This window comes from Microtus ochrogaster, unplaced genomic scaffold, assembly GCF_000317375.1.
Source record: "Microtus ochrogaster isolate Prairie Vole_2 unplaced genomic scaffold, MicOch1.0 UNK3, whole genome shotgun sequence".
Taxonomy (NCBI): Eukaryota; Metazoa; Chordata; class Mammalia; order Rodentia; family Cricetidae; genus Microtus; species Microtus ochrogaster.
This window is the reverse complement of record NW_004949101.1, coordinates 17226649-17254291: the sequence shown is the minus strand read 5'-3', so window position 1 is coordinate 17254291 and position 27643 is coordinate 17226649. Positions and strand designations below refer to the sequence as shown.

The 27643-nt window shown below is 43.3% G+C and overlaps 1 protein-coding gene across 8 annotated transcripts in view; it reads left to right on the top strand.

The window, feature by feature from the left end:
• The window catches only part of Ptpra (protein tyrosine phosphatase, receptor type A), a 102578-nt gene that overhangs the window by 61806 nt on the left and 13129 nt on the right, over positions 1-27643 (top strand). For all 8 annotated transcript variants that reach the window (XM_026788529.1, XM_026788528.1, XM_026788530.1 and 5 more), the window contains 11 exons: positions 12700-12790; positions 14634-14710; positions 16719-16755; positions 18275-18372; positions 20155-20274; positions 21058-21224; positions 21911-22046; positions 23080-23229; positions 24762-24855; positions 25105-25181; positions 25584-25718. In XM_026788529.1, the coding sequence (XP_026644330.1) occupies positions 12700-12790; positions 14634-14710; positions 16719-16755; positions 18275-18372; positions 20155-20274; positions 21058-21224; positions 21911-22046; positions 23080-23229; positions 24762-24855; positions 25105-25181; positions 25584-25718 (1182 nt within the window). The remainder of the gene's footprint in view (positions 1-12699; positions 12791-14633; positions 14711-16718; positions 16756-18274; positions 18373-20154; positions 20275-21057; positions 21225-21910; positions 22047-23079; positions 23230-24761; positions 24856-25104; positions 25182-25583; positions 25719-27643) is intronic.

Here is a 27643-nt window from a genome sequence, read left to right as displayed (position 1 = left end):
ACAAAGCGGAAGGGAGACCTGAGGTCTGGTCTTTGGAGTCATGAGATATAAAATAGATTTCTAATGGATAATGGGTGAGAAATGCTTTTTACCAGGTTCATCTTGCTCCGTTCCTGTATAATTATGGGAAGTTTTTAAAAGAAAGAAATTGCTTCACCTCCCTCATCCTCCCATCCGTTCATTACTGATTAGTTCATTCATCGTCATGTCTAGTAACTCATTTGTTGAACACTTACAAGCTTCTCATAGGTACCAAGTAATATTCTAGGTGCCATGGATATAATACAAGCAAAAAAAATCCCAATCCCAGTTTCAAAGAAATCTCCGCCCTCTCAGGAAACTCTATTTATAAGAATAAAACTGTCTATAAAGCCAAGCAATTCAAGCCGTAGTCTATAGCGGGGATGTGGACTGTTATATAGCAGATAATAGGAGTGGATTGATGTAAATGTAGTGGCTACAGCGGAATGCCGAGTATTGAGATTGCGTTTTCGTGACTCTCAGGGAAGCAGAATGAGCATCAACCAGCATCTGGTGATCCTGGGTCAGAAGTTTCCTTCCTGAGTGTGCAGCTCAGTGGTAGCTTACCTAGCATGTGCAGGTCCTAGGTTCATTCCTCGGTACTACCGATTTACAGTCATGTATTCCCAACCACTTGGGAGGCTGAGGCAGCAAGGCCACAGTTGAAGGCCAGCCTGGACACCTTAGTAAGCTGCTGTCTCAGTGGAGTCTGTAGCTAGTATTTAAGCACAGTTTCCTTGAAGAAGCAAGGAGAGGAGAGAAAGTGAAGTGAGGCGACAGAAGTAGCAGGAGCAAGCATCTGGGTGAGAGGAGGCATATTCAGAAGATTTTTAAAGGGCTGCACGGCAAAAGAGCACTGCTGTCTAGCTACTTCCTTTGAACTGACCTGTTCCGTCGTGAGGAGAGGAGAAAAGATCATTAAGACTCAGGAAGCCCAGCTGCCTGTTCTCCTCGAGAGAGCTCCAGAGAGGCACCTGATTGGTCTCTTGTGCTGGGGTGAGCTCTTCCGTGTTTCAGCTGCATTCAAGCCATCCATATTACCACCCAGTGAACTTACTGGTTCACTCTCTGTCTTTGGTACCCTATCTGGCATGAGTAGACGTTTATTCATGTCTTCAAAGAAAAGTCCTATAACAGGGAGTAGTGGGGGAAACTGAGAAAAGGCTAGTACACACCACTCAGCTGAGTGAAGCAGAAACCTGTGAACCAACCAGATTTGTATTTTGAAAAACAAAACGATTCTGTTTGCTATCTGGAGAACAAACTGAGGGGACCAGGTTAGGATCCGGGAATGCAGCTAGTCTGCAACATTTGTTACAACTAGTAGTAGCTTTAATAATTATCACTTTAGGTTGGAGAGATGGCTCAGTGGTTAAGAGTATTGCCTGCTCTTCCAAAGGTCCTGAGTTCAATTCCCGGCAACCACATGGTGGCTCACAACCATCTGTAATGAGGTCTGGTGCCCTCTTCTGGCCTGCAGACATACACACAGACAGAATATTGTATACATAACAAATAAATAAATAAAAATAATTATCACTTTAGATAATTATTAAAGAGAGGGAATAGATTTAAGGACAGAGAAGAGTAGTTCCAAGACTGTTGGCTTCCCTGGCCTTTTTGCTATGTGTCATCTTATAGGTAGGCTCCTCTCAAAATGCCAAAATGACTACCCAAGTTCTAGGCATAATACGGAGGTACAGTCAGGTCCACTGGAAGAAGGATGACTGTTTTAAGTTTCTGGAGATGTCTTTTGCCACATGCTCCTTCTTAAAGTAGTCCTGGGTAGGGGAGAGTTCCTGCAGCTGCCTAAGGTCAGTGCAGATTATCTTTGATCCAAGCATATAACCCCACAGGGGACTTCCGAGTCAAAGAGGAAAAGAGGCCAGCACTCGGGAGGCAGAGGCAGGCGGATCTCTGTGAGTTCGAGACCAGCCTGGTCTACAGAGCTAGTTCCAGGACAGGCTCCAAAGCCACAGAGAAACCCTGTCTCGAAAAACCAAAAAAAAAAAAAAAAAAAGAGGAAAAGAGGCTGGGGATCTGGCTCACTCTGTAGAATGTTTGCCATTCAGGTCTGAGGGACCTGAGTTTAGATTCTCACCTGTGTGAAAAACTGTTACTGTACTCCTTTAATCCCAGAGCTAGGAAGGTGAAGACCTCCTGGAGCTCCCTGGCTGGCTGGTCTAGTTGCTGTTTCAAAATAAGAAAATTTAAAAAAATAATAATAATAAAGAGTGATTGAGAAAGACACCCATTATTATTATATCTTCTGGCTTCTACATGCACACACATACATCATACACAGGACAAAAAATGGAAAAGTGGCCATTTAGGTGGTCATATCAACCTCTTATAACTGTTCCACCACTAAAGGGCTTAGGTTCAGATTTATATCTTCAGAAAAATCCCTGGCTTCAATGTAAGTAGAAAGGAGCGAAGACCTAAAACCCACATTCATTTACCAAGTAAGAGTTAATAGAGTAATCCAGACCTCTTATTTTGTTTTAAACTGTTGGGAAAAGAGCACCATTTAACACTCATTATTGAGAACATTTGGCACATCCCACCAGACAGCCTCACAGATGGGACTGTGGTAGACATTGTACTGTTCTGTAATCTGTAACACCAACTGCTTCTGGATGATGGTGTGTGTGATCCTATTGACATACTTCTTTGTAAAATTAATTCTTTTTGGAAATAATATCCCCTGAGACACCATAATAAAACATTCTGGTAAATCCTTAGAGAGAAGTCCTAAAAGCATGATAGACATGAGAGAGAGAGAGAGAAATAGCCATTGGCTAGCATGTTCACGAGCTCATCAGGCCAATAGTACTGGGATAGCAAGGGAGCGTAAACATTGTTAGAACCTAATCTCCAGTGAGATGGTGTGATAGCATACTTAAAGTTCTCTTTGCTGGGAGAATTTCTCCTTACATTCATTTAGAGCTGTCAGTGAAGTATATACTCTCCAGCAGTCTACTTCTGTCCAGCTTGGACCAACATAACACAAGAGTCAACTATACACCAGAGCAGATTCTTTTTCTCTTAGTCATCTCTTGATATCAACAAGAAGTCATAAATGTCTTTTGAAGGAGAAGGACCTGTGGTATGTGGCAGGTCTTCTGTGTACATTGCTTCTATCTATGGTGGAATCTACAGGGTATATCCAAATTTATAACTTATGAATCACATAACAACTAATTTATGACAGGAAGCTACCTTGTATCAAATAAATAGTTTCCACTCTGATGCTCAGTCCTAAGCTATGAGTGTGGTCTTGCAGACAAGATCGTGTACTTTCCCCTTATGAGATTTTTTTTTTTTTTATCTTAACGGCCATATTCAACCTTGCTGTACATGTTTTAGAGTCCCACAGAACCTGCTAGGACCAGTTTTGCCTCAGCCTAGATCAGTTCTTTTCTAATCACTCAGTAACTAGATCAGAGAAGGGTAGCCAGCATCTACTGTATCCTTTCTCCAAGATTCAAAATGGCCAAACAAGTATTGCTCCCTTACTGGGGAGAGATGGTGAGGATAAGGAACAAGACTCATCCTTTATGTCAGAGAAGGTAGCCTGGCATGTCTACAGCTTTGACTTTCAGAAAACTTGGCTTAAGTAACAATAACAAGCCCACTACATGTTTTGCTTTGTTCTGTTCTGCTTTTCTGTTCACCGTGCATATCTAAAATCCATAACTTCCTGTTCTGTCAGCTTGGCATCATTAGTGTGATCGTCAGGTTAAGGTCCTATGAGACAAAATATGTGACCACAGTGTAGGTAGATCAGGGCTATTTACCGCTGTGACCACTCTTTTCCTGAAAGGGGAAAACAGCTTCAAATAATGTATTCAACTTTAAAAGAGCATGTACAAAGATTAATCCCATTGATACAGGATTCCAGCTCCTTCAACATTCCAGTAGTGGGGGTTCTACGTTAGGAAGGAAAGTTGCTGGAAAGCCAGCTGTTAAGTCTGCAGCTCCAGCTGATAACTGACTCGGTTTATCATAATCTAGTATTGATTTGATTTACTTTCTTACTGTATAGCCCAGGCTGTCCTGAAATTTCCTCTTTAGCCCAGTCTACCCAGGAACTCCAGATCTTTCTGCCTCAGCTTCCTGAGTTCTAGCAGGGCTGGAAGTGCTAGGATATAGGCATGCACCATCACACCCAGCTCCTGTGGACCTGGTCAAAGACCATGAGGCCTTTGTGTTAGTCATTTGGTACTCTCTCTCTCTTTTTCTTTCTTTCATCTTGCACCCAAGATACAGCTGTGTTTTCCAGACTGGCCTCAAACTCCTAGTTTCAGAAGGTTCTTCTATCTTGGTAGCTAGGACTACAGCATATATAGTTCTGTATACTGTATGATACATAGTAGCCAGATGTCTTACAAACTTTTAAATCTTCTGTAGCACTTACATCCCTGCTTATGTAGAGACTTAGCCTTTAGTAGGCCAGTGCTCCTGGAGCTTACATTGGCTTTCTCTGTAATCGTCTTTATCTAGTAGGTAGGGAATTCATGTGGATATTCTGCTGTAATAGGTATCCACTAGTGTAGGCCAGTGCAGGCCAGAACCTCTTCCTTTACCTGGCCTAAAAATGCTCCATTGTAAATAACATAAATAACATATCACAGTGAAATTCTGGATTCCCAGAAATTAGTTGTCTTAAGGCCAGAGACCAGTATCTCCTGAAAGATGTATTTCCCTTTGCCAGTGTGAGTCACCAAGGGAAATGTGATGTAAATTCTTAAGATGGAGAGGGTCACAGTATATGAATGTGGATGAGCTTAGTCAAGGTTTGTCCTAGCAGCTTCCTGGCTGTGCTCTAATTGAAGGGATAAAATAGCCTAAGCTTTTAATCCTAGCACTATGGAGGCAGAGGCAGGTGGATCTCTGTGCATTTGAGACTAGGCCAGCCTGATCTACAGAATTAGTTCCAGGACAGCCACGACTACACAGAGAAACTCTGTCTCCAGAAGGAAAAAATACCTAAGCTTAGGTGTCAGGTGAAAAGTGGCGTTTTCTCTAGCAGAGTAGGTCCGCTGCAGTGACTTGAGCTAGCTGCCTCCTATTTCCCAGTGTTTTTTTCACCAGTGTGTACAGCAGGACTATGCTATAGATCCTATGAGGGACATAGTGAAGATGTCATTATTTTCCTGGCTTAAAAAGTAGGAAGTTAGCACTCGGGGGGCAGAGGATCTCTGAGTTCAAGGACAACCTGGTCGACAAAGAAAGTTCCAGGACAGCCAAATCTATTACACAGAGAAACTCTGTCTTGAAAAAAACAAACAAAAGTAGGAAATCAGAATACTTGAGTCCTTGAATGCTTGAGATCCCAAGTTTTACACCCAGAACCAGTGTGGAAAGGCCCAGGACTTGTAATCACCGTGCTTAGGAAGTAGAGCCAGGTGGATCTCTAGGACTCTGACCAGCTAGTCTTACAGAACATGGTTGATAACTCCTGAAGCACGATGTTTACAAGTCCTGATTTTTAGAATACCAGTAAAGAATTCATGTATGTCATGTAACGGGACTAAACAGACATTTGGGTTACCTTGATGAGCTAAAACCCCACAAAGATCAACAAGAATTATGACACGGGCATTGGGTATTCACCATGGCTACGCTCTGGAAGGGCATGAATGGGAAGGCATGAGCTGTCGACTGGGTTTGTATTAGTGCAAGGAAAAGGCAGAAGAAATTAAGTACCTGGTATTTGTGTTCCTTTAAATAGAACTGTTATAGAGGACCTTGGAGAATGCTGGTGACTGAGGTGAATTTGGCAGTAAGGGAACTGAGACTTCAACAAGTTCTGGAGATCTCTGGCAGATCAGAGACGCAAGACAGGAAGGAAGGATTGAGAAGCCAAAGATAAAATAAGAATTTTTTACTACAAATACTGCCTTCAGAAAAAAATCAGACTCAGGAAATAAATTATCAGATATAAAAGCAGCATAAAAATTAATTTTTGTATGTAGGCCATAAAAATCTAATACTTTTTAAATATATCACTTATATTAGTATCCAAGATGTAAAGTATTTAAGAATAAACTTAACAAAATATTTGCAAAATCTTCAGAGAAAATTATAAAAATGTTTGCACACATTAAAGGAAAACATCTTAAACTAGTTAAGAAATAAATCTCTGGGTCAGAAAACTCAGTGTGTGAAGATGCCAGTTCTCCTCAGACTGATACACAGATTCAATGCAATTCCAATAAAAATCCCAACAGGTTCTTTGTGGAACTTGACAAGCTGATTCTAAAATTTTTATGGAGGAGGAAAGAGTCAAGACTAGCCAAGACAATCCCGAAGAAGAAGAACAAGGTGAGGAGAACTGCCTTAGCAGACACAAAGAGTCCTTATAAGACAGTGTGACGTTGTCGCTGGGGGAGACTGAGTAGTGCAGTAAAATACCAAGACCAGATCCCATGTCTAAATGGAAACAGATTCGTCACTGAAGTGCTGCTGCTTTTTTGGTTGGGGAAAGAATGGTCTTTACGATATATGGCACTGGAACAACGGGACAGCCCTGTGAGAGTAAACGGAGTGGGTCGTTTGTCTCATATAGACACAAATACCAATTCCATTTGGCATAGATACTGAAGTTTAAAGGACAGGATTGTAAAATGTGAAAATAATATAGGAAAATGCACATGATTTCACATGAGAAAGGATTTCTCAAACCTGAAAATGTTGGTAGAGTGAAAGATTGGCAAATTTAACTACATGTACTACAAAAGTTCTGTTGATAACTAGAGACCATAATAGAAAATGAAAGCTCACACATGACTATGAGTACCCAGAATAAAGAAATAAAAGGGAAATTACAGTCCAGTAACACAACGAGAAAACATTAGGTGAGGCACTGCAGAGAGGAGAAAACCCTTTACCCAGTAAGCTGGAAAGCTGATGACCCTGTTGGTCATATAGAAATGCAAGTTATGGTTGTAGTTAATATAAAGTATGACAGTAGCAGATGTGGATGAAGGTACCAAAATGGAACCTGTTCTGGCACAGCTGGTATTGTAAATGGGCACAGTTAGAGTGAAATAGTTTTAGGCCTAGGAAGATGGCTGAGTCTGAGTTCCATTCCTAGCACTCAAGTCAGACAGCTCACAACCACCTCTCACTCCAACTCTCTGGGATCCAGTGCCATCTTCTGGCCTCTCTGGGGACACACATATACTGCATATACTTAAGACAGGCATACACATAGCAAAACTGTATCTGTCATTTATTAAAAAAAACAAAAGCCAATTACAAACAAGAGTATGAATGAGTTCAGGAACATGTCTTAGTATTGATGCAATAAAACACCATGAGGGCTGGAGAGATGGCTCAGCAGTTAAGAGCATTGCCTGCTCTTCCAAAGGTCCTGAGTTCAATTCCTAGCAACCATATGGTGGCTCACAACCAGCTGTAATGAGGTCTGGTGCCCTCTTCTGGCCTTCAAGCATACATGCAGAAAGAATATTATATACATAATAAATAAATAAATATTTAAAAAATAAAAAAAATAAAACACCATGACTAAAGCCACTTGGGAAGGACAGGCGTTTTTTTTTTTCAGCTTACACTTCCAGGTTATAGTCCATCAACAAGAGAAGTCAAAGTGGGAGCTCAAAAAGGGCAGGGACTTGGAGGCAGGAGCTGATACCGAGGCCGAAGAGGAGTGGTGCTTACTGACTTGCTCCTCATGGCTTTCTCAGCCTGCTTTCTTATACTTACCAAGGATCCCAGTGATAGCATTGCTCACAATAGGCTGGGCCCTCCATCATCAATCACTAATTAAGAAAATACGCTGTAGGCTTGCCTACAGCTGGATCTATGAAGGTATTTTCTCAACTGAGGTTCCCTTCTTTCAGATGACTTGTGTCAAGTTGACACAAAACTATCCAGAACAGAACATAACGCTGAGCCAAAAGAAAAGCAGGTTAGCATTTTTTAATTATGCTTCCGTTTTCATCACAAAATACACTGAGCAATAATAATAAGGATGCAGTATATGGGGTACAAATTATAACAAGACAATGGTAAGCTCCAAGTTTACCTGTGAAAGGAGATAGAGGAGATCAAGAGTGGAAGAATCAGTTAAAGTGGATGGCAGGTGCACCTTTTAAAAGAATGCTGAGGTACCGCACCTTTGTTCCATTTAAGATTTGATTAAGAAATGAAATGGTCTCTGATGCTACCTAGTGTTTCTGGGGAATTTAATGTCACCTACTCATCCAGGTCTGTTGCTCGTTCTAGGAGCTAGGCAAGCCGTTTCTCAGAGTAAGAGCTAAAGCAGTGTAAGGTCCCCTTTGTTTTATTCTGACATAGGCAGAACAAGCCTTATCGGTTCTGCTGTTTCTTCCAGATGTTCCCTTTAAAAGGCTTCGCCCACCTGGAGAGTTGTTTTTCTTCCTCATGAGTGGGGTGGTAGCAATTGCTGTCATTCCCTACCCTTCTGTAGTACAGACTGTGTTTTGTGGGGGCTAGGGGTATAGCCTGTTGGGAGACTACTTGTTTTGCATACAGAGCCCTGGGTTCAGTGCCCAAAACCACATAAAATGGAGCATGGTGGCACATTCCTTTAATCTTAGTAGGCACGAGGATCATAAATTCAAGGTCATCTTCAGTTACACAGCAAGTTCAGGGCCAACCTTGGCTAGTGCGGTAATCTTTCTTTTTCACACCCTCTGCTCTCATTTAAGGAAAGAAACATACAAGAATCTTGGAAAAAGGTTAGCCTGGAGACTAAAAAACTGACATTTCACCTGTCCTATGCTGAGATGGAAACCTAGCCTAAGAAAAGAAGATGAAGCATAAGTGAATTGGGAAACTCCAGTATTAAATATGTTCTCTGTTTTATATGCAAGAGTTGACACACAGGAAAAAAGGAAACTTACTGCCATGTGCCCACAGCACAGAGTAAAGAGAATTGCCTGTCTTAGTAAAATGACGTGCAGACTCTCTAGGGTTTGAATTCTGAATCTCTTGCGTGAAGTAAGAGTAAGCAGACTGTGAGATTGATTGTCCTTGCCTGTCATGCAAGTCCCAGGAAATAGCCTTCTTCCCCCTTAAAGCATCTTTCATCTGGCAAAATTAACTGCCCCAAAGCTGATTTCTTTTTCCTTCATTTAACCATCCTCATTTTATTTTCAGAAAACTGAGCGCTCTCCTTCATTCTTTTCTCCCCCAATCTGCCTTCACTCTCTTCCATCTCCAAATGCAGTATTCTAACTCCAGACTATATCTCAGATGCATCCACTTCCTTATGTTGTCATCTGTCTTAGTCACTGTTCTATTGCTGTGCAGAGACACTATGACCAAGGCAACTCTTATGAAATAAAATATTTAATTGGGAATTTGCTTACAGTTTCAGAGGTTTAGTCCATTATCACTGTTGGATGTCGTGCAAAGATGGAAACAGACCACCGAAGTCTAGTAAACCAGAAGCAAACTTTATTCAGAAAAAAATTGAAAATTAAAAAAAAATAAATCTGCATGGGGCACAAAAAGCTTATCAGCTAGCTGAGACCACAGCCAGAGATGGACTTGTAAGGCTGTGGCAAAGGCGGGTTTCTGACCTCCTCCTTTTTATAGCAAAAAGCAACAAAGATTAGGCAATAAAACAGAAGAATTTTTACAATGTCAAGGTAAAACTCAGATACAAATTGCCCTTCTTTGCAATTTTCATTAACAGAGTTTTAGTTAGACTAGTGTTTGTATTTTAGGTCTTTGTTTTTCCCTGACACTCCCTGGTGGTGTTTACCAAAGCTCTGCACTCCCCCTAATGCTGCCAGTTTCATGTAGCAGAGACCATGCATAACAGAAAAGTCACATACATCCCACCCTCTAAAGGTTAATTCAGCTCATATCCATTATTGATCACGGGTGACTGGGGTGTTATCTTAGGGCTAACTCTCAGTTTGCAGAGCTGATGCTTCGGTCTTATAGACAGATGGTTTGTAAAGAAAGCTGCTGACATCCTGCTCTCATTCTACGAGGCTTACAACTTTGCTTTCCTTATTTATACATTCTTATTTCTGGAATCTGCATTTCTGTATTCTTACTCTTGGACTCTTCGATCATAATAGTGGGAGCATGGTGGCACACAGGCAAGCACTAGAGCAGTCGTGAAGAGCTACATCCTGATCTGTAGCTTGAGAAGGAGAACCTGGGCCTGGCATAGCTTTTAAAGCCCCAGAGCCCATCTCCAGTGACACACTTCCTCCAACAGGGCTACCCCTTCTAATCCTTTCAGATAGTGCCACTAAGTGCTGTAAGAGGGGAATAAGCGTTCAAATATATCAGTCTATAGGGCCGTTTGTTTTCAAGACGGGGTTTCTCTGTGTGACAACCCTGGAACTCGCTTTGTAGACCAGGCTGGCCTCAAACTCGCAGATCCACCTGCCTCTGCCTCCAGATGCTGGGATCAAAGGTGTGCAGCACCACCCCTAGCTTGTGGAGGCCATTCTTACTCAGACTGTCACGTCATTTTACCTGGTTCTATTCCGTGCTTTGATTCCTGCTTCTCCTCAGTCTTATTTTCCAAATAACAACCAGAGATATTCACCATGTAAACTAGTCTCATTTTTCAAACCTTCAATAGTTTATTCACAGACTTAAGACCCAAACTCCCTGTCTTCAGGATCTGCATGAAAATGAATAGTCTCACCTTGCCAAGATCTTCCCACTTCTTACTATCCCTCTTCTTCCTGCCATCTGCACCAGCCCATTTTGTATGACACTCATTGACTTTTCAGGTCTTTATGCCAGGGACCATCTCCTGTCTCTGGGTCTTCGGAGGTACTGTTGCCTGTTCCTGAAATAGCATTTCCCACCTCATCCTACATAAATGTCTACCTTTGATCTCCGTTTGGCTCTTTCTGATACTTTTTCTAATAGCATTCTGCTTTTCATTACATTTATCATGCTGCATATCATATATGTGTACATTTGTATATATGTATTTGTTTATTTGTAATGATGTCACCCACAAGTTTATATTGTACACAATGGCAAGAACTATGTATGTTTTACTCAGTATTGCTTGCTGTACACCTAGCCTCATAGATCCATAACATATATTTGCTAGAAGAACGAATGAAAAGCCATACGTGAACTGTAATATACTTCCCTGGTCCCTGCTTCTGAAGTCTATGTTGTTCTCAGTATTGAGTCATTCTAAAGATGATGAAGGAAATACATCTACATAGGCATTTGGTTTCCTTAACGTAAATTCTCAGAAATAGAGTTGCTGGGATCAAAAGATAAGATCTTTTTTTTAAAGCTCATAAAAATTTTCTGATCCTTCTTCAGAACAGTTACCCAAGTTAAATTAGTTCCTTTTTTGCTTTCTTTGTTTTGAATATGTGGAACACACAAGAGAGGAACAGTTCAGGTAAAATTTAGCATCACACTTTCATAAAATTCTTTAGGTGGGTTTTTGGTTTGTTTGTTTGGTTGGTTGGTTAGTTGGTTTGTTGGGGTTTTTTGTTTGTTTTTTGTTGTTGTTTTTTTTTGGGGGGGGTTTTTTTTTTTTTTTTGGTTTTTCTAGACAGGGTTTTTCTGTAGCTTTGGAACCTGCCTGGAACTAGCTCTTGTAGACCAGGCTGGCCTTGAACTCACAGAGATCCACCTCTGCCTCCCTAGTGCTGGGATTAAAGGTGTGCGCCACCACTGCTCGGCTTAAAATTCATTTCTTGAAACCTGCTTTTGTAGCACAGGTGGCATTCTATCGTTCCCTCCTTATGTGGAAAGTATTCTCTCATTGCTGAAGATGAGGTAACACAGCTGAGAAAGTTACAGATTTGCACAAGTTCCTACAGCCAGGCTGCTCATGTCAAGACAGTTTATGCTGACCTTCATCACTCCCTGTTCCAGTTGTCCAAAAGTGATGACCCTTCTGTGTCACCTGATCCAGCCCTTGGCTTCCCCGCTGCCACATTCCTGTGAAAATGCTGCCCACCTTTCCTGCTTCCCTGCCCGATGATGCCAGTGGTTTAGGTGCCCTATCTCTCTGACAGACCCCTAAAGGGGCTCTGCATCAGCAGACTCTCCAGATAGTTCACACTTGAGTCTCATCTTGTCTTTGCATGGTGGTATAAATAAACAAACAAACAAATAAATAAATGACCCATTTCTTCCCTTTATAATCCCCACTCCCAGTTTACAGGGGTAGTCCATTTGGATCATGCATTGTAATAGGCCCCTAACTAAATAATAATCATATAAAAAGCTTGCATCCTACCCCTGTGGATTCTTGGTTTTGAATTCTTAAGGCTTGAAGCTATATAGTTGGAGAAAGGTGAATTTTCTGTCTTAGGCTGCACATGTTCACCCAGGTCTATGTCTCCCTCCTCCTCTCCCTACCTCCTCCTGGCAAAAAGATAGAACTTCCTACCAGATCAGGGTTTGGTAAAGCAGAATGCCTGCTTGATATTTATCCCTTTTTTTTAAAAAATATTTTTTAGGGTTTATTTAACTTTATTTTATGTGCATTGGTGTGAAGGTGTCAGATCCCCTGCAACTAGATCTTCAGACAGTTGTGAACTGCCATGTGGGTGCTGGGAATTGAACCCAGGTCCTCTGAAGAGCAGTCAGTGCTCTTAACTACTGATCCATCCCTCCAGCCCCAATATTTATCCCTCTTAATAACTCCTTTAATTTCTCTTAACCTTTCAGGCTCTCCCTGCTTGTCCTATCCAGGCCACCTGTGAGGCAGCCTCCAAGGAGGAAAACAAGGAAAAAAATCGATACGTAAACATCCTGCCTTGTGAGTGTTTGCAGGGTTTCTTGGAATGTGTTCTAAAACTACATCTCTAGATTCTTTGAGGATGGGAAGAATCTTGGGGTTGGTAACAGGAGGGCAAAAAGAAGAATGTGTTCCCCCATTCCCCAGGCAACCTCACAGTCAGGAAGGACTAAACTATGGATCACAGTTTTGCATGCCTGTTTCTGAAGACCAGGCAGGGCAGCTTCACGGGACCAGGCAGAAAGTAGGTTATGTAGTTTGTTTGTTTGATACATGCACGCACGCATGCGAACACACACACACACACACACACACACACACACACACACACACACACACACTACTCAAACTGTAATGCAAAGTTCTCTTTCTAGCTGTAAGCCAGGGCACAGTGAAACCATGAACTAAACCACTCCATTGGTAGAAAGGAAGGTTATCGGTGACTCAAACTGCCAACGCTCTGTCTCTGGTTCAGAGAAAACAGTAAGAGCAGGAGAAGCCTTACCAGTTCTAAGGGAAGCCGGTAGTGCTGAAGGGGGCCTGGGAGTCAGTACAGCCTGGAGTTAGTGGAGTGGGAAGTAGGGTATCGCTACAGCAGCCTGGGAACTAGGGTGGGGACTGTGATCTAGTACAGGCTTATTTGAGTTAATGCAGAACTAGTTGCCCATCGCCAGAGGTAGTTGGTTGTAGGGATCAGATAATGGCTTTTCTTAACAGAAACCAACTCACAAGGTTTCTGAGAAGTGCTGAGCTTAAGTAGCAGTACTGTTACTCAGCCCAGATATTGTCAACAGCATTGCCATTTTGGGGGCCCACTTTTACAGTAATCGTAAATTTAAAAAAAAAATTGGGAGGGTTGAAGGGGAAGGGGAGAGGCAGGGAAGGGGACAGAGAAAAATGTTGAGCTCAATAAAAATCAATTTTAAAAAATTGAGACAGGGTTTTCCTATGTAGCCCTGACTATTCTGAAACCTACTGTATAGACCAGGCTGGCCTCAAACTCAGATCTACCTACCCCTGCCTACTGAGTGCTAAGACTAAGTAACACTTTTAAAGAGGAAGTGTTGGAGGCAGCAAGAAAACTCAGAGGGTAAAGGCATTTGCTGCCAAGCCTACTGACCCGAATTCAATCTCCAGGACCCTCATCACAAAGGAGAGATTTGACTCTTATATTGTCTGCTGAATTCCACAAGCACAACCACTTATGCACATATGCAGATGCATACAAATAAATGTTTAAAAAAATGTTTTGGGAGGGCTGAAGAAATGGCTCAGAGGTTAAGAGCACTAGCTGTTCTTCCAGAAATCCTGAGTTCAATTCCCAGCAATCATCTATAATGAGATCTGGTGTCCTCTTCTGGAGTGTAGGCATATATGCAGGCAGAACACACTGCATACATAATAAATACTTTTAAAAAAAAACTGTTTTGGATGATCAAAAAGCTAGGTGCAGTTGTTTATTCCTATAAACCTAACTCATGCGAGGCTGAAGCAGGAGGATTGCCATTGAGTTCAAGGCAGTCTAGACTACAGTTAACCTGAGCTACCAAGTAAGACTGTGTAAAAGCAATAACAAAACAAACAAAAAGCAGAAAACTAAGTGGTGGGGGTCCATGCCTTTGATCCCAGCACTCAGGAAGCAGTCAGATCTCTGAGTTGAGGCCAGTCTTTACAGAGTAAGTTCCAGGACAGCCAGCCAGTGCTACACAGAGAAACCATGTCTCAGAAAAACCAGACAAAATCAAAAACCACTGATATACCATGTCTCAATCACACAGACACAGGTATCTGGGCTAATCTGCTTCAGGGACAGTAAGAAACAAAACTGAATCTATTGAAATGTGAACTTCTTGTTTTTTTCTAGATGACCACTCTAGAGTACACCTGACACCAGTTGAAGGGGTTCCAGATTCTGATTACATCAATGCTTCATTCATTAATGTAAGGAACTTGTACTCTTCTTGTTTATCCCAGGAAAAGCCATTAGCTGTCATCTGTTGATTCCACCGTAACAAATCTGATTTTTTTAAGTAGCTAATTCTTTTTTTTTTATATTGGGTAATTTAAAATATATCTTTTGTTAATTCTCTCATCATTTCCTAAGGTTTCCAGTACAGAAATCTAAGTCTAGTTGTATATTTCTATGAACCCTTTTTTTGATCATTTCAAATGCTACAAACAAAAGCATGCTTTACCCTCAGTAGTAAAAATATGGGAGAACAAGACAAGAAAACCTGCTGCCAGGAAAGTCTGGCTGATGGGTCCAGGGCACTGTGAGTCAAGGCCGGAGGGAAGAGAAATAGTCGCAGGACCCTGAGTGGTGGAACAGACAGCAGGAGTTGAAATCTACATTCTGGGGAACACAGGGTTATCTCACCAAGTAATCACAGCCATTGACACATGGACAGGAGACTCCAGGCTAGAGCAGAGCAGCTAGCTCCTCTCTGTCTTTAGAGGCCTGAGGGCACAGAAGTCTTCGGTGTTTCTCTCTACTGGGAAGAGTGTAGATTCCACCTATAGAACTAGCTTGGGCTCATGGTTCCAGGGTTCAGAAACCAAAGACAATGAAGGAGCTAAGGAGCCAGGTTTTATCTATCCTTCCCTTTCCTTAGTAGTTTTGCCCTTTTTTTTTGTTTGTTTTGTTTTTTTTGTTTTTCGAGACAGGGTTTCTCTGTAGCTTTGGAGCCTGTCCTGGAACTAACTCTTGTAGACCAGGCTGGCCTCGAACTAACAGAGATCCTCCTGCCTCTGCCTCCTGAGTGCTGGGATTAAAGGCATGCACAACACTGGCTAGTTTTGCCTTCTGTTATGCTTTATTTGATTAGGTGATCACTAGGCACTCTTTCATGGAGGTAACTTGTAGGAAACACTCTGAGGCTGGCTTCCACATCCATGTGTATGTCTGTGTTTATTTTTTTAAGCTCTCCGTGTTCCTTGGGAATTTAACAGTGGCTTTTTATGAAGCCAGGAGCATGATGTACTTAACATGTTTCTTAAGAGCTCATCAGTTTTAATTACACGTTCAGAACTGAAGCAGAATTGAGCATCCTGAATTAAGTCTATCTTGATTTTCATGTTGTAATGAAGATTAAAAACATTTTTGGAGGGCTAGAGAGATGGCTCAGCCATTAAAGGCCAGGGTCACAACCAAAAATATAGAAGCATTTCTGAAAACTAAATTCCTGTTCTCAAAGTTTTAAGAAGCCTACTGTTGCTGACTTTAAATGCTTTCTTCTCTGCTAGGAAGCAATTCTGCTGCTCTTGTTTGAACTAGAATAGGAAGTGACTTCTCGGATTTAGGTCCTTTGATTTCACCACCGCCTTGGTGTGACCTGATGTCCCCGCAAACCTGCTTCCCATTGCCCATTTTACTGTCGTCTGCATAGAGAGAAAAGAAGTCCCTGTTAGTATGAGTCTCCCAGAGGCTCCTTATCTGTTTTGATGGGATCCCCAGTCTCCTTTGCTTCTTGTCGCCCACTGACTGATGGAGGAGCTCATTGTCAAACATGGCTGTTTTTGAAAAGTTTTTACATCTAACTAAAGCATCCTCAAGAAAAAAAAAAAAAAAAGCTTTATCCTTCCCAGTTCCAGCCCAACTCCATCCCTGGAACCACCTTATACGCTCTGCTTGGAAGCTCTTACCCCATTAACACTAAAGCCCACATTGTTGGCTACTGGCAAAACATCAGAAATGGTCTAGACCAAGGGTTAGTCTTTGGATACTCTCCAAGAATTCACCTTGAGAAGACCTACCTAGACCATTTGAATTTTTAGCCTTTGATTCTTCTCTCCAAAGCTAACCCTTCTGGGATTTCTGTAATGGAAATTCTTGTGAATATCCTAGACTTTTACAGGGGAGGCTTTGTTCACTGGCTGAGAGGCCGACTGGAGAATGTCATTCCTGCCAGCTTTTGGGTTTCACTTTTCTTTTTCATCCTTTCCCACCCAGGGCTACCAAGAAAAGAACAAATTCATTGCTGCACAAGGTAATGACAATTTTTTTTCTTCTTGGTCTCAACCACAATCCCATAGTGGGTTGAGGGTGTGGGATTTTGCCCAAATACTAAATGAAATAATAAAAATACAGTAGCTTTTCGCTAATTATTACCACCTAAAAGAAATACAAGGGGCTGGGGGAATAGCACAGTTGGTGAAGTGGTTGCTGCACAAACATGGAAACCTGAGTTTAGATTCCTAACACTTGCATTAAAATGCATGAGCACAGCCAGGCGGTGGTGGCGCACGCCTTTAATCCCAGCACTCGGGGGGCAGAGGCAGGCGGATCTCTGTGAGTTCGAGGCCAGCCTGGTCTACAAGAGCTAGTGCCAGGACAGGCTCCAAAGCCACAGAGAAACCCTGTCTCGAAAAACCAAAAAAAAAAAAAAAAAAAAATGCATGAGCACATGGACCTGACCCCAATGCTGGAGAGGCAGAGACTGAAGAATCCTAGGCTCACTGGCTAGCCAGGCTATGTGGTTAACAGGCTCTGAGTTAGTGAGAGAGTGTCTTCAAAAAACTGAGATGGAGAGCAACTGAGGAAACCTTAATAGGCAACATATGCACCTCTACAGGAATATGTACTTGCACACACACACACACACACACAACATGTACATGCATACTCTCATACACAGAATGCATCTTGCAGATTTACAACCTGTGACATTCATCTTGATGACTTAGTATTGAAAGGTCCTGTTTTTAAAAGTCCTTCGAAGCTGGAGAGATGCTCAGGTTAAAAGCGCTGGCTGCATTGGCACACACATGCTGTGGAATACATGTGAAGGGCAGAGGACAACTTCCAACTGTTGTTTCTTCTACTCTGCTCCCAGATACGAGTGTGGCCTCAGGCACCTTTACCCACTGAGCTCTCTTGATGCCTCCTGAGGTTTGTTTTAAGTACATTTGAGGAGTTTCTTAAAACTTCAGTTCCATAGCAGATCCAGTGTCCCTAACTCCTGGTGGTTTGGTTGCAAAGACTTCTCTTTACTACACCCTGAGAATTCTTCTAGCCTCTCTGCTGCTAAATCTCATCTTTCTCTCATTGTATACAGCTTCGTTTTTGTTTAGAAACTTCTTATGGTTTTCTGAGAAAGGCTATATGGAAATTAAATTTGAGTTCCAGCCTGAGCATGTCGCTCCACCTTTCTGGGATTGATGACACTCACTCCAGAGTATAACAGAACAGAGTAAATGTCATAGCTAGTACGTAGCTTATTGTCTAGATTATTCAGTGAGCAGGCATGACTTTTAATCCTTAACCCTTAGAAAATCACTGTGTTCTTTCCTATTTGCAAGCCTCCTGCCCACAATCCTAATGAAGTGTTTGGTACATAAATGGTAGATACATGGGAAATATTCAGTTAACAGGTAGATGAATGGATAAATAGGGTGGGTGTTCCCCTGAAGATATGTAGACACAGAATTCCAAAAAGTCAGGAGTGAGTATTCTCGGTTTCCTAGCATTGTTTTTCCTCTTCTAATCTTCACTCTTGGCTCCTTTAGGACCAAAAGAAGAAACGGTGAATGATTTCTGGAGAATGATCTGGGAACAAAACACAGCTACCATCGTTATGGTGACCAACCTGAAGGAGAGAAAGGAGGTAAGATGAAAACTGAGAAGCAGTCAAATCGGGTAGAGAGTCTGCTCTGCTGGAGCTCTAAACTTGAGCCTTGCTACTTTCTTTTTGTGGTTACTATAGATCATCCACATGCTAATGTGTCTCTTCCTATATAGCCTCAGAGGAAACCTCAGAGGAATCTCAGGACAGGGGATAGTGGTGTCTGGTGTTGAAACAGCTCATTCTAGTTCCAAAGTAACCAGGAAGGAAGAAGTGGACCGTTAGCTATTTCCCCTTGCCTTCTCTAGTCCCTCATCCCCTCAGTTTTCTGCAGTATACCCTCTAGCTGATAGAGGGAGCCGAGTGAACTAGCAGAGCCTCTGATAAGGGTGTGGCCAGCAGGAGTACAATGAATCTGAAGCTTGCACCAAGTCCTCTGGCAGCTTCTAACAGCTTCTTTTTCCTTTGTGGCCTGATCAGCTCTATAGCTGGGCCATAGCCAGCACCAAACCTGGGTGTCTCAGTCACTGTTCTATTGCTGTGAAGAGACACCATGACCTTTTATAAGCATCTCTTATAAAAGGAAGCATTTTTTGTTTTGTTTTTAAGATTTATTTATTTTTTTATTTTATGTGCATTGGTGTTTTGCCCACATGTGTGTCTTTGAAGGTGTCAGAGCCCCTGGAACTGGAGTTATAGACAGTTAACTGTGGGTGCTGGGAATTGGACCCAGGTCTTCTACCATGGCTCAGTGGTTAAGAGCACTGATTGCATTTTTAATTGGAGCTTGCTTATAATTTCAGAGGTTTGGTCCATTACCATTATGGTGGCACACAGGCAGATGTGTTGGTGGAGAAGTAACTGATAGTTCTTCATCTGGATCTGCAGGCAGCAGGAGGCCTGGCTTCAGGTTCAGAAACTTGAAAGCCCACCCCAGTGACATGCTTCCTCCAACAAAACCACACCTACCCCAACATTGCCATACCTCCTAGTCCTCAAGTAATGCTGCTCCCTGATGACTAAGCATTCAAATACATGAGCCTGTTGAGGCCATTCTTATTCAGGTCCACACTGGACCATAGGTCAGCCCACAGAGACGAATCTTCATTCATGACAGTCTTTCTCAAGGATGGGCCTTCGGTCACCTTGACCCATTGTGAGATTTGGGGTGTACTGCCCAGCAGCTCCACAGTGCATAGAAAGGTAGTTTGAGGCTAGCGGTGGTGGCACATGCCTTTAATCCCAGCACTCAGGAGGCAGAGGCAATGACAGGTAGATCTCTGTGATTTAGAAGCCAGCCTGGTCTACAGAGTGAGTTCCAGGACAGCTAGGGCTACACAGAAAAACCCTTTCTCAAAAAAACCTTTTTAAAAAAAAAAAGGAAGAGGAAGAGTGGTTTGGGGTGGATTTTATGTTAGTATGCTCTAAGCAGACCGTTAGCTCTTGGAAGCTGTTAGAACTTGGTCAACAGGAAGACCTTGGTTTTACCACAAACCAATAATCTGTGTGGGTGCTGTGTGGTAGCTCTGTCACAGCAAACTTCACACAGGCTTGCCCCTAAGGCCTGACCTGAGAGATTGTGGAAGTTCAGATTTTGCAGATAAAACAGTTTCCAGTTTGCCTTGAACTGGGGGTAGGAGTGGAAAATATGTGCAGGTCTGTGACTGAGGCTGGGTACAGTTGAAGAGAGTGAGTTACAGGCACTAAACCTTTAACTGACATAGGTGACAGAGGAGATGCAGGCTTTATGGATCCTTTCTCTCGGTTCCCTTACATCTGCCAGGACAGTTTTGCATGAGAGATTTGTGTCTGCTTTCTTTATAGTGTAAATGTGCCCAATACTGGCCAGACCAAGGCTGCTGGACCTATGGGAATGTCCGTGTGTCTGTTGAGGACGTGACTGTGCTTGTGGACTACACAGTACGGAAATTCTGCATTCAGCAGGTACAGTCTTCTGCCCCCTTTCCAGGCGTTTGAGAAGAATCTGCTGACTATTGAGAGGTGGGAAGGTCTGGGTGTCAGGAATTGCACAGTATACAATCTCTGTGGGTCCTGACCTGCAGGAACTTCTCTGTCGCAGCTAAGTGAGCGTTTTTATGACTGGTAGGACCTGTGCAGGTGAAATTTGATCGCCTTGAATGTCACCAGACAGTGTAGAGAGAAGCTTCAGGAAGTGGAGTAGTCTGAGTGTTGTGTTCACCCCTCTAAATACCTCTACCTCCAGGGGTGTAGTGTGACTATTGTAAGCCTTCCAGAGTGACCCGTGGCCTGAGCTAGAGTTAGGGGTTGGGGTGCTGTAAAAGAGGGCTTATCAAGAATCAGGAGCCCTGCTGGCTGTGGGAGTACATCCCAGCATTGAGAGGCAGAGGCAGAGGCAAGACACTCTCTGACTAGGAGGCAAGCCTGATCTACAGAGTGAGATCCTGTCCAAAAAGGAAGAAGAAAAGAACTAGGAGCCTCGCATTGTGTCTCTAACCCTGCTGTTTCCTGTAATAGTTCTGGGGCTTATACCAGGTCATTTAAGTTCTCTGAGTTTCACCTTCATTTGTAGCCCAAGAAAATAGCAGTTCAGGCTGCTGTGTGGGAGGATTCTCCATCTGTGATTAGTGCCTCTCTGAGTCCTCCTCACTTTTCCGTCATCATGACAATCACTCTTAACCTTCCCTACCCTTATGCTGCCCTCCTCTGGTTATCAAAACAAACACACAGAATCTCCTCATTTCACAGGTGGGCGACGTGACCAACAGAAAACCACAGCGCCTCATCACTCAGTTCCATTTTACCAGCTGGCCAGACTTTGGGGTGCCTTTCACCCCAATTGGCATGCTCAAGTTCCTCAAGAAGGTGAAAGCCTGTAACCCTCAGTATGCAGGGGCTATCGTGGTCCACTGCAGGTCAGTGTGGCCTGACCCTTGCCCACTTTCCGCCCCCTAGGACAGAGCAAGGGAACAGCACAGGAACCCTGACCAAGGAGGCTGACACAGAAGAAATGCATAGCTGGGACCCCAGGCCGCAGACAGAGAGAATCTTTAAATTCTAGTCAGGGGTAGAAAATGTGATTTGTGGAAAGACAGGAGTTAGGCAACTCACTGTGGTTCTAAAATAACTGTGGAGGAAGACTTGAGCCAGAGCCTGTGTCTTACCTGTAGGAGCTGTATTTGTAGTTATGGGAGAATTTGTTCACTGGCCCCCATTATTTTCAGCATATACTCCTGGCGGTGCATGAGGTAAATCTACTTTGCTATCATACTTGTTGGAGTTAAAGCACCTTTCTTCCTAGTAGGCATCTCTCCAAGACTAGGAGTGGAGACTCAGCTGGGAAGCCAAGCAACTAGGTCAAGTGCTGGCTCTGTACCCTTGCCCCTTGCAACCCTTATAAATATCAGGGTACCCAGGCCCTGATAGCAGAGACCAGGAGTTCTAGCACAGTAGATTATTGGCTCAAGGGCAGTGCCAGTTCTACCCCATTGGGAATTAGAATTTAGCTGCCTGTAGAAAGCCTGAGGCTGTGCCACCCTTCCCTGTCTGCCCCCACAAGTTACTCCTGGCCTCATCCACTAACCCCTTGCTCTGGCTACAGTGCAGGTGTAGGGCGCACTGGTACATTTGTGGTCATCGATGCCATGCTGGACATGATGCATTCAGAGCGGAAAGTGGACGTCTATGGTTTTGTGAGCCGGATCCGGGCCCAGCGCTGCCAGATGGTACAGACAGACGTGAGTGATCCGTGGGCAGGGCAAGGGAAGGGCTTTCTAATGCCAGGACATCTGCCTACTCTGAGGACTCCAGTTCACATAAACATCACGTAGTGTGTATACATGTGCACATACACGTGCTTGTAATACATGTGTTGGTCAGAGGACAAAGTGCAAGTTAGTTCTTTCCTTCTGTCACATGTTTAAAGAAACCAAGCATGGGAGCTGGAGAGGTGATGCACTAGTTGCTCTTCCAGAGGGCCCAGGTTTAGTTTCCAGCATCCACTTGGTAGCTAAACAGCCATCTATAATTCCAATCCCAGAGATCCAATACCCTCTTTTGGTGGTGTATGTATAAACACATGGTACTTACATACATGAGACAAAACACTCACACACATAAAATCAATAAAAATGTTAAAAAAATAAAATCCCGGGCATGGTGGTGGCACACACCTTTAATTCCAGCATTTGGGAGGCATAGGTAGGCAGATCTCTGAGTTTGAAGCCATCCTGGAAGTGAGTTCCAAGACAACTAGGGCTGTTACATAGAGAAACCCTATCTTGAAAAAAAAAAAGAAGAAGAAGAAAAGAAAAAAGAAATGAAAGATAAAGAAATAATGCATAGAAGAGGAGGTTGTAGCTTTATAAGGGGATAGATTTTAATGAATGCAAGCATACCAGGGACTTCAGTCATGATGCAGCCAAGTCCAAGAGCAAAAGTGAGATGGATCTGTGGTCATGGCACAGATATGGGGTGGAGGCAGGCTGGAGTCAAAGGCCTTGCAGACTTTCACAGCCTTCGCGTGTGGCCAGTGTCTGACAGACTCTGGAATCTGGCAGTCCAGGATCCTGTCTCCCAAGCTAAGCACCCCCGGGGAAACTCATGCATTTTGAGTTCTGCTTCACTGTGTTAGGACAGTGTGAATGAATCACTTTATCCCTGCCAAAATGAAAGGAAAAGTAGACTGAGTAAAGAAGGCACTAGGAGTGACCTGGTACTAGCAGGGTCATGCTGTTTGTGACTCAGACTTCTGTATGATCTGTATTTCAGATGCAGTACGTCTTCATATACCAGGCCCTTCTGGAGCATTATCTGTATGGGGATACAGAACTGGAAGTGACTTCTCTGGACACCCACCTGCAAAAAATTTATAACAAGATCCCAGGAACTAGCAACAATGGATTAGAAGAGGAGTTTAAGGTGAGTTGAAGCTGGGCAACTTCCAGACTAAAGGAACCACACAGCTGGAAAAAACAATTTAGGAAAAATGTTAGTTCTGTGTGCACCACAGTTAGTGATAGTTGAATGAATCAGAACTGTACAGTCTTGCTTGTTAGAATCACTTGAATTGTCTTTAAGGAAAATGAATAGAAAACAGTATTTCCTTAAGTCCCTCAGCATTTCTAGATGATTATAATGTATAGCAATTTAAACACCAGGTAAAAAGTCTTTTGGGCTGGGCATTGGTGGTCCATGCCTTTAATCCCAGCATTTGGGGAATAGAGGCAGGTGGATCTCTGTGAGTTTGAGACCAGCCTGGTGTCCAGGGCAAGTTCCACTCTCATCAAGAAGAAGTACTCTGAAAAGCTGGCATGGTTTTTATTTGCAGTGGAGACAAGGGCATCTCTATGAGTTTGAGGCCAGCCTTATCTATATAGCAAGCTCCAGGACAGTCAGAATTATGTAAAAAGACCCTGTCTCAAAAAACAAACAAAAAAGGTGAAGAAGCACTGATGCCTAAACTGAGCCTAGGAATGCAGGCCTATAAGTAACAGCTATTTGAGAAGCTGAGGCAGGACAAATACAGGACTCTTATGTCAAAATTTTAAAAATGGAATGGAGCCAAGAGTGGTGGTGCACTCCATTAATCCCAGCACTCAGGAGACAGAGGCAGGTGGATCTCTGAATTGGAGGCCAGCCTGGTCTACATAGTAAATTTCAAAACAGGCAGAGCTGTGTAGAGAGGACCCTGTCTGAAAAGAAAAGGTAATATGGTGTGTTGTCAGAGGCCAGGAGCAGACAGTGGGTGTACAGAGAACCATTCACTTACAGCAGTCCTTAGTGCACTGCAGTGTGCTTGATTGTTGATGTGTGGGCTACTCTCAATAGCAGGAACCAGAAACAAGCTTAAGGTCTGGGGAGATGGTTTTGTGGGCAAAGTGCATGCTGCACAAGCACGACAACCCCAGTTTAGATGTTCAGTACCCATGTGAAAATTGGGCATGGTGGCATATGCCTGTGATCCCACTACTGGGAACAGAGTTGAGGAAAGGGGCAGTCTCTGGCCACACAACCAACGGCACACTCCAAGTTCCATGAGAACGCTGTCACAAAAAGTAAGGTAGGGAGTGATAAGGTAGGATGCCCAGCGTCAGCCTCTGGCCTCTATATGCGCACACACGGAACACCCATACACACAAGGAAACAACCTCAGAACAGGAAGGAATAATAAAGTTTGAATATTTTTCTAAATGGCAGAAGAGTGGCCCAAAAATTCAAGGCCAGAGGAGTCTCGGGAGGTTCCACAGGAGCCTAAAAGGCATTGCTTTTCAAATACTTTTGACTTCTTACAAAACTTAAAGATGGGAGAATTACATGTAGAAAGGGAGATAGAGCGGCACAGGGAAGAGGAAATGCAGTCGGGACCTGGCAGAATAGTTCTAGTGAGTAGCAAAAGTCTTCTCGGATTCATTTGTTGGGAATAATAGTGTCTCACTTCTTACTTCATTCAGAAGTTAACTTCAATCAAAATCCAGAATGACAAGATGCGCACTGGAAACCTTCCAGCCAACATGAAGAAGAACCGGGTTTTACAGATCATTCCATGTAAGCACCCCTCCCCACCCGAGTCTTACTGCTCCAGCCCCATTTGCTGCACTACTCCAGCTCTGAGTGCAGTGATTGACCTGAAGCCAAGAGTCACAGCACTGCCTCTTGTTCCTCGAAGTGGTTTTAGGAAATAAAAAGCATAAAATCCAAAGAAACATTGATATCTGTGCCCCACTGCCTTGTGAGGTTGGTCAGGGAGTGAACGTTGGTAAGATGCAAGCAAGCCATTCACTGTCCTCCTTGCAGATGAATTTAACAGAGTAATCATTCCAGTCAAACGCGGTGAAGAGAACACAGACTATGTGAACGCATCCTTCATCGATGTAAGTGATGGGTATGTCCCCTGAATCTGTCCTGTGAGGCTTCTAGTACCTCCCCACATACCTGCTTGAGAAAAACATCTTTAAGTCGATCAACAGCTACTGAACTCTCTCCCACCTGCCACCTGTACTAGGTCTGTCTAGCCACAAAGAACAGCATGTAAAGGAGACGTCCTACGTATTTCTAGACAAGAACTTATAGCTGTGTCCACGAATCTAAGAATGATCTAATCTTTCCTGTTTCCACTGTCTTCCTCCTAACTCCGTCCCCCTGCTTCCCTTCCCCTGGTATGATCCTGGGTCTGGAGCTCGTTCTGGAATCCCTGTGCCTCCAGGCAGTCCCTGTCACTTGTCTTTTACACTCACCCCTCCTTGACCAACCTCTGTAATTAACCTGACATTCAGGGCTACCGGCAGAAAGACTCCTACATTGCCAGCCAGGGCCCTCTTCTCCACACAATTGAGGACTTTTGGCGAATGATCTGGGAATGGAAGTCCTGCTCCATCGTAATGCTGACAGAACTGGAAGAGAGAGGCCAGGTGAGCTCAAGACCCCTGGGCTATGGGGAAAAGGTTGGGGGCAGCTATAAGGTATACCTGGATCTTTCTTTAACCGTGTCCTGGCATATCAGTAGGCCGGTGGTATCTAAGCAGTTCTCAGCTTCTCCCAGGAGTGGAGAAGCAGAGAAGCCTGAACCTCCAGTTGTTTCCAGACATTTCCCACCGTTTCACTTTTCTACCCTATCCAGCCTCTCAGACTAGCCTTTACACACACCCTCTCCATCCTACCTCCAGGTAGTGCAAAGCCAGTGGAAAAGAAGTTGTATAGCCAGGCCAGGGCTCTGAAGTAGACGTCTCTGAATGTCTTTAACACAGGCTCATGAAATTTAAGAAATATAAAGTAAAAGAAGACAAAGAAATTAAAAAAAAATAATTTGAGCCAGATATGGTGGTGTGCGCACTTTTAATCCCAGTACTGTGGAGGCAGAGGCAGGAGAATCTTTATGAGACCGAGCAAATTCTAAGCCAGCCTGGGCTGCATAATGAGACCCTGTCTAAAAAAAAAAAATAAAAATTAAAAAAATATATCAAGGGATTTCCTCAGGACTAGGACAAGAATAGAGAATAACCCCAGCGCAGGGCCAGCAGTTTTATAGCACATACTTAAGGTTGTGTCTTTTTAAAGGAAAAAGATATAAAGCCAGTTAAAAGTAGTATTGTCTGACATTCCAACTATACAGAGACCTCAGTGTAGGAAATTGCTCTCCACTCTATTCCTGATCATACAGCCTCTACAGGGCATCCCTTATTTCAGGCTGAGTTCCCATAGTGCTTATGTTTTGAAGCCTCTTTGCATCAAGGTTGTGCACTGTAGTAAACAGGTGATTCTCTGTGTATCTTTTAGCAGGGATCAGAATCATTAGGGTGAGCCTAGGAAAGTTAGTGTGGCCTGGTAGCAGCTACTTCTAAGCTACAGTAAAGAGTTAGGACTGCATACCAAAGTAAAGAGCCTTTCAAATGTTGGAGAGATGGCTACTTGCTGCACAATTGAGAAGACCAGCTTTGGATCCCAGCACCCATGCAATAAACAAGGAATTCTGCACAGTTGTGTAACCCTGCCTCCAGTGGGGAGAGTCAGGATTGCTGGGGCTTTCTGGTTTCCATCCTCACTGAGAAAGCCTGGGTTCAAGGAGAGACCTTGCCTCAAAGGAATAATTAAGAAGTAAAAGGACACATGATGCCCTTCTTCTGGCCTCCTCCTGTGCACACTTATATATGCACAAAAACACAGTTAATATTTTTTTTTAGAAAGTACCTTTGACAATTCTAATTTGTATATCTCTTATAAAAGCCCCCTGGGGTTAGTGAGATGGCTCAGTGGATAAAGGTGCTTGCCACTAAGCCTAACTACCTAAGTTCTGTCCCCAAGACCCACATGGTAAAAGAAGAGAACTGACTTCTACAAGTTGTTCTCTGCCTCCATGTGCACCCCATGCCCCCATATGGAATACAGTATATGAATAAGTACTCCTTTATAAGCAGAACTCTTTACCCTGGCAAGGCAGCACACACCTTAATCCCAGCACTTGGGAGGAAGATATAAGAGAATCATCACTCACCAACTCTGAACCCATCCTGTGAAGAGATGCTGTGACCATGACAGCTCGTATAAAGGAGAAAAACATTTAGTTGGAGCGGCTTACATTTTCAGATGTTTAGTCCATTATCATGGTGGCATGCAGGCAGATTCTGGAGAGGAAGCTGAGAGTTCTACATCTTGAGCAGGCAACAGGAAGTGGTCTGAGACACTGGGCATGGATTGAGCATGTATGAGACCAAACTACCATACCATCTTAGATAAGTGCACTATTCCCCTATTTGCTCTGTCACAAGTCTAGAGCTACCGTCCTCCCACCCTTCCACGTTGAGTCTGTTGGTGGGTCCTGATAGCTGCTGAGCATGCC